A 16088-nucleotide genomic window follows, 5' to 3' on the forward strand; every position below is an offset into this window, starting at 1 on the left:
TAATATGCGTGACACGGAAAAGCGCAAATAGCCATTCTCAGCTCCCACGGCAGGCAGTCTGCGCGTTTCTCTCATTGCGGCCTGTTAATACATATCCTCCCCATGTTTTTACGCGCACGCTACGTCTGAAATGGGCGCAAAACGTTAGTACATCTGGCCCAGAGTGAGTGAGAGAGTGAGAGAGAGAGAGAGAAAACAGTGAGTAGAAGTGAAAAAGACACCATAAGCTTATGCACACGTGACATGTGTGTGTGTGTGTGTGTGTGTGTGTGTGTGTGTGTGTGTGTGTTGGGGGGGGGGGGGGGGTTGAGGAAAGAGATGGAGGTTTATCAGACATCTTGGTGGAAAGCAGATTTCCCATGTTCACTTGCAGGCAGTCAAGCATGAGAAGAGCACAGCACAGCACAGCACAGCACAGCACAGCACAGCACAGCACAGCACAGCACAGCACAGCACAGCACAGCACAGCACAGCACAGCACAGCACAAGCTTCTAGGAAGCTCCTGAAATCGTGCCATGGGACCGTGTGTTCTTAGAGTCACACTGGTGTTCCCACGTAGAACATGAAATACACTGATGAACGTGTGTGTGTGTGTGTGAGAGAGAGAGAGAGAGAGAGAGAGAGAGAGAGAGCGTGCATCTGTAATACTCTCTTAGTTCATACATATAAAAAAACATACAAAAAAACATACAAAAAAATAAATAAAATGAGTCATTGCAGAGTGACTGTTTATTTACAAGCCTCCAGCATAGGCATTTCTGCAGATAAGCTGAGAGGCAGCGCAGCACTGGGTTAAAAATAAGCCCAGATTGGGTGGCCCCCTAGTGACGAGTGCACTGCGTGAGCGCGCCCATGGCTAAATAAACACAAGAACTGATTCTACCTCAGAAACTACTAGAAACAGTCTGTGGCTCACACGTTACTAACTCACCGGCCTTAAATAATCATGCCCAATGAGAACAGCACAAATTCTCAGAATAATCATATTAAATGTATTTGTTTATTTTGTTTCGTATCACGGCCTGAATCAATACATTATTTTCCAATTGTCCCTGGATTTGTTTCATGTTCATACAGCAACATTTGGCGTGGAACATAACGTATAAAAAACCCTCCACGTGCGATTATACTCTTACATTGGTCAGGTTGTTGCTTTGATTTTGACGTTCCAAACATAATGTACTAATGTACTGTTCCAAAACACAGTGTGATTGCTGTATTCACGCATACTGTACCTAAATCACTCAAACTAAACTATCTTTAAGGGAATGTTCCACACTCTGATTCAACTGCTCCAAATGAGCTGGATGGGAAAGCTCCCTTAAAGAGCTCAAGACGTGTTTGCAAATGACAGCACTTGGGCTTTACTTTACTGGCCAGCCAACGCTGAGGGATACACAACATCAGAGTAGCAAAGCTGCATGATTACCAGAAAGCAGAGAGTGCAACGCTTCCCAGTAAACACACACACACACACACACACACACACACACACACACACACACACACACACACACACAAACAGCCAGAGATGCAAATACACCACCAAGCACAAGTAAAAACAGCAAATTAAGAGCAAACAAAGGCATGCTGTTCCTCTCTTCTGATAAACATTAAACTCCTGAAGCTCTGTAAGTGTGTGTGTGTGTGTGTGTGTGTGTGCGTGCGTTTACGAATACATTAGCAACTGTTTTCCCTTCACTAAAGTTTAGATATTCCACTGCTGTGAGCAATTAACAGCATGAGGCTGCTTTTGAACTGGGCTGAACACTGTAGGTATCTTTAATAAAAACATATTTACATTCCCACTGAATATGGATAGCTGTATGTAAATAGAGTGAATGAATAAAAACTTAAACTGATGGGAAGTACACATTTAAATGTTCAAAGTAAAAGTAAAAGCTCTGTCGATCTTTAAGTCAGCTGATTGTGTTATACATCTTCACTACTGTCCAAAGCATAATTCAGATTTCAATGCACACGCACACACGCACACACACTCCCCCTCACACTACCTCTTTCAGTCATTCACTTTCTCTGGTTCTTATAGTCTCACAAGTGCATACACACACACACACACACACACACACTAGTGTCTCAAAGAGAGAGAGAGCGAGAGAGAGAGAGAGAAATAAGCATAGTCATTTTCGTAGTTTAGGTAATGTGCACAAGATGTATGTACGAGGCCTGCAGATCTGTGGACTACATAAGAACAAAAAACTTACTTACTCCGCAGTAATAGCAGTAATTGGTAGCCTCTACATGTGGAGGTGTACAGTAGGTTACCCTTAATGTGCATAATGGACTGGATTATTGGCCACTGTTGTACACCTTTCTATCACATTTGGATTATGCCATGATATGTGTGTGTGTGTGTGTGTGTGTGTGTGTGTGTGTGACACGTGTGTATGTGAGTGTGTGTGTGTCTGTGTGATTATTTTGAATCTTTCCAAACAGCTGAGGACATGTTTACAGATGCTCCAGACTTGACTTCACACCTCTGCTGAGAAAACAAACACACCCAAAAATGGGTGTTAGCTGTGTGGACAGGAAGGGAGTGGACCAAACATAGACACACAAAAAACAACAACATTTGAATGCTTTTCTTTGGATCTGAAAGCCAAGCAAGGAAAACAAGTTCCAAATACTCTGGGAAGAGTCACTTAAAAGGTGACAGGTCTACAAGGCTCAGATGATCTACCACCGGTTGATATTTCAACCATTTGGAATATTAGCAAGTGTCCATCACTGTCAGATGTGTTATGATGGAACTAGTTCAGTTTTACAGTGCTTGTAAATCTTGCTGTCATGCCCATAGTTTATCTTTTGCAAGTCTTTTGCGACCACACTGTATTCCCCAACAGTGCTATAAACTCAATAAAATTGCTGAGCTGTACTCAAAGCTGCCATATTGTTCTGGAACCACAAAAGTTTTAAGTTCACTCAACTGATTTCCCAGTTATTGATTATTTAGAGTAGAGTAGCTCTTAGTATATGAGTAGAACTGACCTCCTAACTCATTTCTTTCAAGAGTGGATTGAAATTACGTCTGACGTAATAATGACGTGCTAGTTCATTGGCTAGGTTCATTTCAACACGGCTTGCAACCACTTGCAACTAACCTACACAAACCAACACAAACCCACAAAAACAAATAAGCATTTTAAAGATTGGAAATGATGGATGAACTAGTATATGGTTGATTTTGGCGGATGTAAATTAATACACTTTGACATCAGACGACTAGTTTGCAAGGACTGCTGCGCACCCGGATGTAGACAACAACAACAACATCAAGATCCATCAACAGCAGCCTTCAGAGGTGCAACGGTAAGAACGCACTTTCATTATTTAATTTATTTGTTTACCGTCTTCCAGCGGGCAGACCTCAGCTAAAGCGTAGGCTATGTGAAAGAGACCTTTTGTGGGCTAGCTGCATGTTTTAGCGAGTTAACTAAAGTGTATTGTCTCAGTCGTCAGCTAGGTTAGCCAGCCGAGTGAGTGCCTAGCCTACTACTTACAACAACTAGGCTATACTGTACCTACAACAACTTTTGGGAAAGATTTTTGAACGATTGTAGTCTTCTAACTAATGCCTGCCATTCAAGCTTTACCCAAAAGACTACCATCTTTGACGAGTCTTTCCCAAATATTGTCAAAGTTGTTTGGTTTAGCACTAGCCCACCAGTCTATCAACTGTTTCTGCAGCAATGTTTCATACATGACGCTTGGTAATCAAACACATTACACACAGTCCACGCGCTTTTAAACAATTTATTGGTGGACTACCTAGCTGCCATGGGCTACATGGTTCGCATTAGTTGCTATACTGGGCCTCATTGAAGTGGCCACTCCACTCGCGCTTTCTATGGGTGGCTCTCAAACTCTCCTCGATCCTCGATGCTTGGTCCTCTAGGCTCGTTCCCACTGATCTAACACTGGATAGACTTCCCCATAGTTGACGCCCCATCATTCCTTATCTAGATCGGTGAGGACGAGGACCGAGGAAGGAAGGGAGGATGTATAAAATACCAAATGAGAGGCACCCCGTGAGTCACGCATGGACAGTAAAATATAACAGTTTAAGTCCGCTGTAGGCCTATAATAAAAAATGCATTGGGTGATGACGTTGTAGTAGGCCTAAATTCAGAGAAGTTAAATCGCACTAAAATGAAATTATCTAGGCTACGCAGAGAGGGCGTTCTCGAGAGCGATTACAATTAAGTTTCAAGCCTATCGTTATCCTTGTGTCCCAGGCTGTTAATGCCATTATTGTACATTAGACCATGTCATCTCCACCACACTTTCCGCCATATCTGTCATTTCCATCACTACACATTTTAAGTTAATCATATGAAAATAATAGGCTACAACATGCATTTTTGGAAAATTAAAACATATCTGTGTAATATTTAGCCTATTCAAATAATACATTTGGAACCATATGGTTTTTTTTATTATTATTATTAAAAAAAAAAAAAAACGTTTTGTTCTGTGATGGAAATAACAGTCTTTTGGAATAAATTGGAAAATACATTATTTAGGTAAAATCATCACTGCCACTATTAGGGTGGATAATTAAACCATGCAAAAGTATTTTTATTGAAAATGTTACATTTTCTTAAAACTGTCCAGGTCAAAGAGTAGCCTACCATGGCCTAGTTGAAGAGTAACCCTGCAGCGGTAACATCTGTCTTATATTAACGTCAATTCCACAGTTTTGTTAACACAGATAGGAAGTCAAATTGTAGGCCTAGCTCTGAACTTACTGACAATAGCCTAAGCATGGTCAATGTCAACGTCTGACTCTGATAGGCATGCCTATAGAGGGATATGAAGAGATTGTCTGACTGGCTTTCGTGCTGAAGTGAAATAATAGTCATCATAATAATTTCATTTCTCCTGCAGGACCAGATGGCGCTGTGACATTCATTTTCAGTTCTGTGCAAGGAACCACCATCATGCCATGGTAAGTGATAATTTACTGGTCTTCAATTTACTAGTGTCACAATGTAGCCACTGTGTAGCCTATATTATTATAGTAATATTTTGTAAGCATTTATCCACCAATGAGAATAGCCTAGTAACCGTATCCCTTTGCATCTCTCCATAGGGATACACAAAGGCTAGAGTTGAGTGGTATTTTTGTATCAAGGAAGGGATAACACCTTAGACTTTAGATTTTATATACCAAAATGGGTTGGCTATGTGGTTATGTGACGCCTTTTCCAAGAAGCTCAGTTACAGTATTTTGCCATTATTGATTAAATCGCAGTCAGTTTTCAAGGGTCAGCCCATGACCATGCATACACCACTCATGCATTTAAAGGGCTGAGAACCAAAGGGGCGTAAGTGACATTTCACCAACTTAATAGGAGAACCCAAACAAATCTAACCGCTTCTATATGTTCACAGTTAAAGACCTTTGGTTTTTGTTCAATAACTTTATATTTACAAATATTTTACTTCTATAATTTTGTCAGCTAGAAAGAGCTCTCAGATTTCAGGTGATATATATAACTCAATTTTGACCAAAATGCCCTTTGGTTCTCAGCCCTCGATTTGGACCTTCCAGTCTATCAATGCACTGAAAATTCATCTCTCACGATTTCATAGAAAAACTGAGCAGGAGGTTGTGTCTTGTGTTTACATGTCGCTTGTACTATAGTATTATTTAATATATGCACAGGATCACTATTCTGCTGATTTGTCTTCCCATTACCTCACAATCCCTCTCTCTGTCTTGATAGGAAGATGCTGATGTCAACAGCAGACGAACAATTATTCTGCAGGCCCTTCTAATCTTCCTGCAGGATGACCTGGAATGTAAGTTTTTGATTCACTCTTTCCTTTTTTCTTAATTTATCTTCTCTGTATATCTCTATTTCTATTTAACCCTCTCTGATACTACATTGCAACCAAAAGACAACAACCACAACCATCTTCCTAGCCACCAGAATAGCAATTAAATCATACTACATTTAATTTGGGACTTTTCATTCACTGGTATTTCATATTATATGAAATACACATATACAGTATGTATAGTGTTTGTAATGTATGTAGTGTTTTTCACTGACTACTCTACTCATTAACTAATTACTGTCATGTTCTTCAGGCAGAAGAAATTGACCTGCCTGACCTCTCGGATACAGCTGTACCTATTCTCACTGTCTCAAGTGATACGGACTCCCTTGTGAAGTTTGGTCATGCTATCCATTCTATAGTTCTTGAGGGAGCTATTGTTGAGTGTGATATAACAGAGTTGACAGATGCGTTAATTTTACTGTTTGCCTTAATTTATGCACTTCATGTCGATTATCCAAAGCAATTGTCTTACGCATTTAATTTCATTCAAAAATTATAATAGGTTTGGATCACCTGAAGTCGTTACCTCCTAGACTACTTAGCCTTAAAAATGAATTGCTGATGATGGATGAGTATGCAGTCTGTTTTCCAAATCTCATTGTTGGTAGTGCCAGCATTTTAATACTCAAGCAAGCAATGAAGTGAAGGTTTTTTTTTTCTTTTTTTTAAATTTATGTTGGCCTTATTATTTTTGTTATTTGAGTATTTGTACCTTTGTTGACGAAATGGTTGTTATTTCTTTGATTTTTTTGTATTAACCCCATTGCTGGGGAGGTTGTTCTGTTAGAATTAAAATGGAATTCTTAAATAAATGGAATGTGCAGTGAAATGGTATTTTCAATAATTTTTCAGTTGGATCATACAAACAAAATATGTTTGTGTTTGAGGAAAATAGTAAATATAAACAGTCAATAAAATGTGTTTCAATAGAGTTAAGTCAACTTAAAAATATAAGAGGCTGAATTTATAATGTTTAGGTCTGAGAGATTGAATGAGTCATGTTGATAACATTAATATATTATTAGGAGCGTTAACTTAAAAAAATCAATTCCATCTTTAGTGTCAAATTTGCTAGATTTAACAATGATTTCAAAATGATCAGGTTCATTGAACTTATCCAAGATTTAAGTAGTGATTACTTAAAATTTTTGATTGTCAAATTATTATGTTTCAGTTCATCAATGTCCTCAAAAAAAATGAGTGTGAATACAGTTTAGAGTTTTGAGTAGTAATTACTTAAAATGTTCGTTTGTTGAAGTTATTTGTTTTAATGTTGTTCATTTTCTCAAAGATTTGGAGTCTAAAGAGCTTGTCTGGCTAATGTAGTAATTACTTAAAACATATATTTCTCCCATTATTCTTTATAATTGGATCCTTGTCCTTAAAGATTTTGAGCTTTAGAAAAGTCTAATTTTAAGTAGAAATTACTTAAAGAATATGTTAACGTAGCTAAATAATTTGAGGTAATCAGTTTCATCAAATATTTTGAGTTCATTGAACCTGTTGGGGCTTACAGTGCAGATCAACCAAATGGTCATGTCTGACCATATAAACCTTTCTAATTGTAGCATCCGTTTAGTATGTCAGCGACTGTTGTCATTTTCCTGTTGTAATATCCTGCCCTGGTGTAATATAGTAGGGTTTGTGCTTTGATGGGTACCATGTTGCCAGATTGTACCTAGTTGGGAGACATTGTGTTCTTGCTTTAATCAGGAATATCATGATCTGAGATCAGTCATCTGAGATTGAGGGGTTTGTCAGGACAGCATGAGACTCTGAGTGGTCAGCACATTGGAGTACTGCTAGTTTTCCCTGCAGTCTGAGGCCCAGTACTGTCCATTTTTGGGTCTGTGTATGGTGAAGCATTGAAGCTCTTGCATGTTTGTAGCTGGTGAGGTGCATTGCCTTTAACGAGGGTGGAAACCAGCGGATCTGTAATGATGCTATCGCCAGAGTGACTACAGCTCCATCGGGTCCCAGCCAGGACAGCGGTAGTCCTGTGTGGTGGCAGAGATCAAAGCACACAAACACGGCATACACGTGCATACAAGCACAGGCACACATAACCACCACAAACAAATCTACCACACGCACACACACACACTGATTTAAATGAGTTGAGTTTAGTAGAAAACATTGTTTTTGTACTATGATTGGGATAATTTGACAGGGTCTGCACTGAACAAATGTGATTACAGTACACTTACAGAAATTGCATGTCCACAGAAACAAACAACTATTTCAGTATGCTAGAATACAGGACGTGTTGTTAAGCACTGACTACTGTGACTATTAAAGCCTATCAACATTGCCAGGAGAGACCATTAAAATGATAACAACACTAAGGCATTCCTTAACTCGGAGAGAAATGGACAAACAAACAGGGCTATTTTTCATCAGGATATTTTGGAATACAATTGAACTCCAATAAGTAAATGAGAGAGAGAGAGAGAGCAGGAGGGAGAGGGGGAAAGGGGTGGGGAGGGAGAGGGAGAGAGGCTGCATACAAGTAAGCGAGTGGGAAAGCTAGTGAAGGAGTTAGTGAGAGCAGGAGAGGAAAACGAGCAAAAGAATGGGCCCTGCTAATGTGATGCTAACGATAAACAAGTCTGGGCCTCAGGCTGCTCTGTCAGTGGTGTACTGGGTGATCTCCCATGAGCCTCTTCTCACCACCCCCCCCCCCCCCCCCCACGGCCCCATGGGTAACCTACGGCAACCTCTGAGGATCAGGGACACTGAGAGATGAACACACACACACACACACACACGTGCAGAGATACCAATGCACACACACACACACACACACGTATGTGCATACACACACAGATATCAGCACACACACGCATGCACAGCACACACACACACACACACACACACACACACACACACACACGTACATGCTTGCACACACAAACACACCCACGTACGTGCTTGCACACACAAACAGAGAGAGAGAGAGAGATTATGGCTGTATAAAAGGCTTCAATCAGCATGCACAGACAAAGCAACTGCATGTTTGCCAGCGTGAACACAGCAAGTAAAGAGTGGGCTTTGACAGAGCATAATATATGCACGCACACACACACACACACACACACACACACACACACACACACATACGCACACACACACACACACACACACAGAGAGAGAGGGGGGGGGGGGGGGTCGGTAGAGGAAGAGAGGGAACAAGATTGCTGACACACTGACAGTGAGAGGTCTCTGGTAGAGTGTGCCAGTGAGATGACCCTGAAGTGTGAAAGCCCAACCGGACAAGTACGCCCAGCCATCCTCACACTAGGGACAGATGTGCTGAGAGGCAGGGCTCTTATGCAGAGAGAAAGAGAGAGAGAGAGAGAGAGAGAGAGAGAGAGAGACATTATGTGAACATGCATGTGAAAGGGGGGAAAAGATGTGGAGGTGGGGGGGGGGGGCTGCAGGCTATAGATGGACTAAGTGTGTGTGTGTGTGTGTGTGTGTGTGTGTGTGGTGCACATGTGAGAGTATGTAAGGAGAAAAGAAACACAGATGATGAAGCAGAGAGCACATTTGGTATATGTCAGATCATTGTACATAATTCAGTGAGATTGACTCTTGTCTGTGAGTGTCTCTCTGTGTGCACATGTATGTGCATGTGCTTGTATTGCCCATGTAAAAGCTGAAAATGTGTGTGTGTGTGTGTGTGTGTGTGTGTGTGTGTGTGTGTGTGTGTGTGTGTGTGTGTGTGTGTGTGTGTGTGTGAGTGTACTGTGTGTGAGACTATATACTAATAACCAGAGAAAGTGAATGAAAAAGGGAGTGTGAGGGGGAGTATGTGTGTGCATGTCTGTGTGTGTGTGTGTGTGTGTGTGTGCGCTTGTGTGTATGCACTTGTGAGACTAAGAACCAGAGAAAGTGAATGAGTGAAAGAGGGAGTGTGAGGCGGGATGTATGTGCGTGTGCGTGTGTGTGTGTGTGTGTGCAGGAGTTTGTGTGTGTGTGTATGTGTGTGTGTGTGTGTGTGCATGAGTGTGTGTTAAGTGGAACAGGGATGGTCGCCCACCCATGCCCCAGCCACGGGCATCCGAGGGGAAAATTGCTTGGCAACAGTAAAGAGCATCGCCATGGGCACAAATAAAGATGGAGCAGAAGTCTGCTGTCAGAGGCAATTAGAGCTTCTCTCTTTCGCACGTGCAACATTTCAAATCTCTCATTTTCATATACTGTATTAAATACGCACGCACACACACACACACACAGATAGAAACACTCACTCTCAAACTCATCTTTCTCTTTGTTTCTCTCACTCTCTCTCTCTCTCTCTCTCTCTCTCTCTCTCTCACACACACACACACACACACACACACACACACATAGATACCTACAGAAACACACACACACACGGACATGGACAGTAAATGGGTTTTGCATGAAATATGCATCACAGAGGAGATGCACATGCAAACCCCTCACACACACACACACACACACACACACACACACACACACACACACACACACACACACACACACACACACACACACACCACGGCCCTGACAGCGGCTGACTGATGCAGCGGACCCGTGCGAGGCGAGCTCTGCGCAGGACTGCGGGCCAAACCCAGCCCAAATCCATCTGCTATCGGCCGCCTGCTTCACACGAGTTTCATCAAGCAAATGAGCAGGGCCTTATTCACGCCTGACTTCAGCAGCACTCTCCTCCATCTCCGCCACAGCACAGCTACACGCCGCCAGGACCACAGCCACTACAACGGCACAGTCCAGGGGCTACGCAAATGTGCCACAACAACACCATACAAAAAAAAACATTTAGCACAAAAAAGTTGTTTGTCTAGTACAGAAATGCCCCTCGTCACTCTGTTTTCCCTCCCTCTCTCTCTCCCTCTCTCTCTCTCTCTCCCTCCCTCTCTCTCTCTCTCCGCTCTCCCTCTCTGTGCCAGTTCCAAAACATAAGAGTGACATCCCTGTTACATAATGAATAATCCGCTATCAAACACATTTTAAAAGGTGAGCAAACAACATTCCGAGAGCGGCAGCCAAGAGCTGGATCTCGCCGGCTGCTCTTCGGATCTCTACATGAGGCCTCCAGTATTTCCCTCCCTTTTGTGAAGGAAGCCCCCTGACTGGCAAAGAGAGGGAAGGAGGGAGAGGGAGGGAGGGAGAGAAAGAGGGAGACAGAGAGAGGGAAGAGAGAAAGGGTAAGAGAGAGAGAGAAAGAGAGGGGGGGGGGGCAGAGAGAGATGGAGGGAGAGAGAGAGGGAAGAGAGAGAGAGAGAGAGAGGGAGGGCCCAGCCAGAGAGTAGTGAGACTGCGCCACACAAGAGAGATGAATGGTGAGAGATGGTGCTGTGGCAGTGGCACTACTATGCAGCGTGTGGACTTCTCCAGCTGTTTCACTCAGTGCAGACGGGGGGAGAGCAGTTGTCTAATCCCATCCGACACAGTGGTTCTCTTTCTGCCAACAAAGTTTTCCAAAAAGCTTTGAGTGTGCTCTTATAAGGAGCACAACTAAACTTCTTCCTCTTCTTCCTCTTCTTCGTTTCTACTCTCTCACTCACACACACTCCCTCTCTCCCTCAAATCTCTTCTTTTCCTTCTCCCATGGGGTTTATACATCAAAACCCAAACTTCAGCGTCTTCGTTTCCTAAAAACTACAAAATCTGCAGTCTCCAGCAGAGATGAGAATTATTCTGGCCTTTGTTAAAGGAAAGACAAAACAGACACCATGTTGAGAGGGTGTACTATATGAAGATGAATGAACCACTGTAAAAACAAGCTGACGTTGACATATCCTGAAAAAACAGCTACCACATGTCTTGAGGATGATGATAAAGAGAATACATGGCCATCATCAACCGATCATAGATTGATGATAATCATTTTCTATTGATGCATTAATAATCACAGCAATTGATTATTAATGCCATGTTGAAGGGAAAGCATAATTGAAGGGGAATTCCGTGGCTGACAAAACAAGATTGAGGCTGCATGAACAAAAGTTAGTGTTCCTTATGTGTGTGTGTGTGTGTGTGTGTGTGTGTGTGTGTGTGTGTGTGTGTGTGTGTGTGTGTGTGTGTGTGTGTGTTTGTGTTAGAGAAATAGAAAGCGAGAAAAAGAAGAGAAAGCTGTTTGACCAGATGTTTACTTACCCTGCACCATTCATGATTCATCCCCCGCTTTCATCCGCTGACCTGACAGACAGCATAGTTCAGCTCTGAGTAAAGAGTCCAGCTGGACCTTGAGTCCCGCGGGGGCGAGACGAGAGCCTCTTAAAGCATCGAGAGGAACCGTGACGAAGAGCTCTCTGTAATTTCGGCCTCTGCTTCGCAAAGGCCAGTCATGCCCCAGGCTGAATACTGGAGAGCAACGCGTTACTACTGTAAATCAATCCGACCAAGGGTTCTGCAGTTTCAAAGGCATACGACTGATGCGGTCCGCGGAAACTAAAGACTGTTGGGAAGAATAAAGTGTCGTCGTCGGACCCACTGATAAGAATAGGCTAGTTATCGCAACCGTAAAAAAAAAAAAAAAAAAAAAAAACATTGCCTTTGGAGGGCCGTTACTGGCACTTTCAGAGGAAAAATCGGCCACAAACTAATAAGAAATTCTGATACTAAGACTTGAGATTTTGAGATATAAAGTCAGGTCAACTAGTTTTGTTTCTTCAAGGAAAGCTTCAGTATGATGGCAAATCTCGTAATGTTGATCTGCACGTGAGCGTTTATCGCCACCTGTTTTAGAATTCTGGGTGATGAAATTACAGGTTACCTGCCATATTTCGAGAGAACGCATAGTTCTGTTTACCTTAGCTACACGTCGAGTGGACCAAGCTGGTCTATTGTAAAAGTTATGTGTTAGGCTACTAGATGTGTTGCGAAGTATTGGCATTGCAATAAATCAGCTGACATGGAGTGTATATCCTGTCTATTACAGGCCTACCGCTTTCGTGCTGTCAAAATTCTGTCTGTCATCAAATGGCATGCGTATGTGGCGCAGAATGTATAAGTGCCGGCCTATATTTGGTTGGCCTTCGTTAAAATTGTATGCATTCTTGATGTAAAATGCATTCGTCAAGTGCGCTCACCATTTTGTCTGTTACAGGTGTACACACGCTATGGGAAATGCTACACCTTCAACGGCAACAGAACTGCACCAAAAAGAGCGAGGCAGGGTGGTATGGGCAACGGACTCGAGATGATGCTAGACATCGAGCAGGATGAATACCTGCCTATCTGGAGGGAGACAAGTGAGCATACTTGCCTTATTTCATCAGCATATGCGTATAAATGAATAATCTTTGTGGGATTAACAGAGCCCAAATGTAATTTGTCATAGGTCAGAGTTTTATGGAACAGTCTAAATTCGAAATGAGAGTTTTCCTAAAATAGACATTCACTATCTTAGTGCTTTTGTGGAGGTAGGCTGTGTCGTGTAGCCACTTTACCTGCTACTACAGAAGAGGATTCACACTTTATTTTCAAAGATTTGTACTTACCCACTTATGTCAAGTTGTAGGCCTACAGGCCTACGCACATAGAGCACAGTGATCATTCAGGGCTTAACATATGATGCCTTCACCCACCCCCCTCTCTCTTTCTCATGTCTTGTCGTCTGTATCCCCTGAAGATGAGACCTCTTTAGAGGCAGGAATCAGGGTGCAGATCCACAGTCAGGATGAGCCTCCTTACATCCACCAGCTGGGCTTTGGAGTCTCCCCAGGCTTCCAGACGTTTGTGTCCTGCCAGGAACAGAGGGTGTGTGTCGCGTCTGTGCAAACCTCTAGACTGGAAATTATGATTGGAAATGGGATCTATTATGTATAGTAGAAATAACATGTTTCAGTGCCCTTGTATAATTGGGCAGGTTACATCCCAGGTTGCAAGTGACCTGAACTGCGGTGTAAAGTAACTAACAAGTAGGGAATATTATGCTGTTACAATGCAATAACTACCTTCGACAACATTGGAAATCTATACCTACATGTGTAAGACGATTATTCTTTTATAATGTAATTATCTGAATTGTCACAAAACAATTCGTCGAGCACAGACTGAACATAGAAACATCAAATGATGTCTAAAATGTGCTACTGGATCTTTGACCCAGATTTGACATTAATGCACAGGTAGTACAGGCTTAGTCATTGGGCTCTGCAGGGAGTTGGCCTTCTCCCAAACCTGCAAATACCTGTGGAGAAATATGTAGAAAGAGATACCTAGACAATGAGCCAAATACTTCTACAAACACAACAATTTATTGCAAGATGAGTAGAAACTTGTAATGTAGACACCAAACCATCATTCAGATTTAATTCAAATTGAATTCAAGATTACTGTAACAGCAGAAATTAGATGTTGAAAATGTCTGAATTCTTTATCTGAAAATAATTTGGTGTGTGTGTGTGTGTGTGTGTGTGTGTGTGTGTGTGTGTGTGTGTGTGTGTGTGTATGTGTGTGTGCATGCTCTTGCACGTGTGGAACAGCTGACCTACCTGCCCCAGCCGTGGGGTAACTGCCGGGCGACCTCTGAGCAGGTGATGCCGGGCTACGACACCTACAGCATCAGCGCCTGCCGCCTCAGCTGTGAGAGCGCCCAGGTGATGGCCGAGTGCAACTGCAGGATGGTGCATATGCCAGGTACACACACACACACACACACACACACACACACACACATACACACACACACACACACACACACACACACACACACACACACACACACACACACACACACACACACACACACACACACACACACACACACACACACACACACACACACACACACACACACACACACACTCTCTCTCTCTCTCTATCCCTCTATCTCTCTCACATACACACACACACACACATACACATTTTCTCTCTCTCTCTCACACACACAGACACAAATAGACTGACCTACACCCACTCACACACACACATACATATATGACACTTCTTACAGCAAGAAGTGAAAACTCAAAATCGCACCTGTACTCACACTTTCAGGAAGTGCAGTGGTTTGCAAATTCCCATGATTATTGCCATGTAGAGCACACACATGCCCTTTCTTTCTTTCTTTCTTTCTTTCTTTCTTTCTTTCTCTCTTTCTCTCTCTCTTGCTCTCTCTCTCTCTCTCTCTCTCTCTCTCTCTCTCTCTCTCTCTCTCTCTATATATATATATATATATATATATATATATATATATATACATACACACCACCAAGTCCAGGTCCATAACCCTGTGTATTCTCTTTTGTTTTATCCACAGGGGAAGCAGCCATCTGCCCTCCCAGCAAAGTGAAGTGTGTGGACAAAGCTCTGGGTAAGACATGCTTCCCTTTCTCTTCCTATTGATCTCTCTCTCTCCATTTCTCTTCTCACCTTTCTTTTCCTCTCCTGTCCTCTCTTATCCTTTCGTCTCATCTCTTTCCATCTGTTCTCCTCTTCTCCTGGCCGTTCTCCTCCTCCACTTCTGTCTTTTCTCTTCCCCACTTGTTGAGACTTTCTTTGCTACATGTCTCTGTCCTGCCCGTAAGTTTACCCTACACGCTGTATAAGATGGAAGTGATCTCTTGGTCACAGTAGATGGACCAAAGTTGATCACACTCTATCCTGCCCAGAAGTGTGCAAGCCCTGTATAATATGTGAATGATCGACTGGCCACTGTACAATTGGGACAATCCAAAACCCCACCGGGGCCCAGGTATGATTGTGGCCTGGGTCATTTACCCATCCCAGCCCATCTCTCTCTCCCACTTGCCTCATGTCACTCTCTCCACTGTCCTGTCAAGTTAAAGGCATACCCCCCCCCCCCCCCCCCCCCACACACACACACAAAAAACCCCAACAACTAAATAGCCCATATTTAAAAAAGAATTCCAATGATGGGATTGCAGTAAACATGTATCCATGACCACATCCTGCCCATGGTTCATTCAGTTGTCCTGTGTGTGGTCCTGGTTGCAGCCTCCCTACAGAAGAGTGAGGGAGACATATGTCCCTGTGAGACGCCCTGCAATGTCACGCGTTATGGGAAGGAGCTCTCCATGGTCAAGATCCCCAGTCGGGGGTCTGCACGATACTTGTCCCGCAAATACGACAAGACTGAGGAGTATATCAAGTAAGCACAGGCAGAGCACACCTGCATCTATACCTGTGTGTGTGTGTGTGTGTGTGTGTGTGTGTGTGTGTGTGTGTGTGTGTGTGTGTGTGTGTAAGCATGTGTGTC

General features: G+C 42.8%; 1 protein-coding gene and 1 long non-coding RNA gene across 2 annotated transcripts in view; both read left to right on the forward strand.

Annotated features, from left to right (window-relative positions):
* Window positions 1-16088, forward strand: part of LOC134071032 (acid-sensing ion channel 4-A-like) — a 51115-nt gene that overhangs the window by 31793 nt on the left and 3234 nt on the right. The window contains exons 2-6 of the mRNA XM_062527597.1: window positions 12972-13116; window positions 13497-13624; window positions 14353-14506; window positions 15129-15182; window positions 15827-15980. Coding sequence (XP_062383581.1) covers window positions 12972-13116; window positions 13497-13624; window positions 14353-14506; window positions 15129-15182; window positions 15827-15980 — 635 coding nt within the window. The remainder of the gene's footprint in view (window positions 1-12971; window positions 13117-13496; window positions 13625-14352; window positions 14507-15128; window positions 15183-15826; window positions 15981-16088) is intronic.
* Window positions 3043-5828, forward strand: LOC134071350 (uncharacterized). The gene is made up of 3 exons (XR_009937055.1): window positions 3043-3331; window positions 4910-4970; window positions 5752-5828. It is a non-coding gene; the product is annotated as an uncharacterized LOC134071350 (long non-coding RNA).

The sequence above is a fragment of the Sardina pilchardus genome, chromosome 23 (assembly GCF_963854185.1).
Source record: "Sardina pilchardus chromosome 23, fSarPil1.1, whole genome shotgun sequence".
NCBI classification, from domain to species: Eukaryota; Metazoa; Chordata; class Actinopteri; order Clupeiformes; family Clupeidae; genus Sardina; species Sardina pilchardus.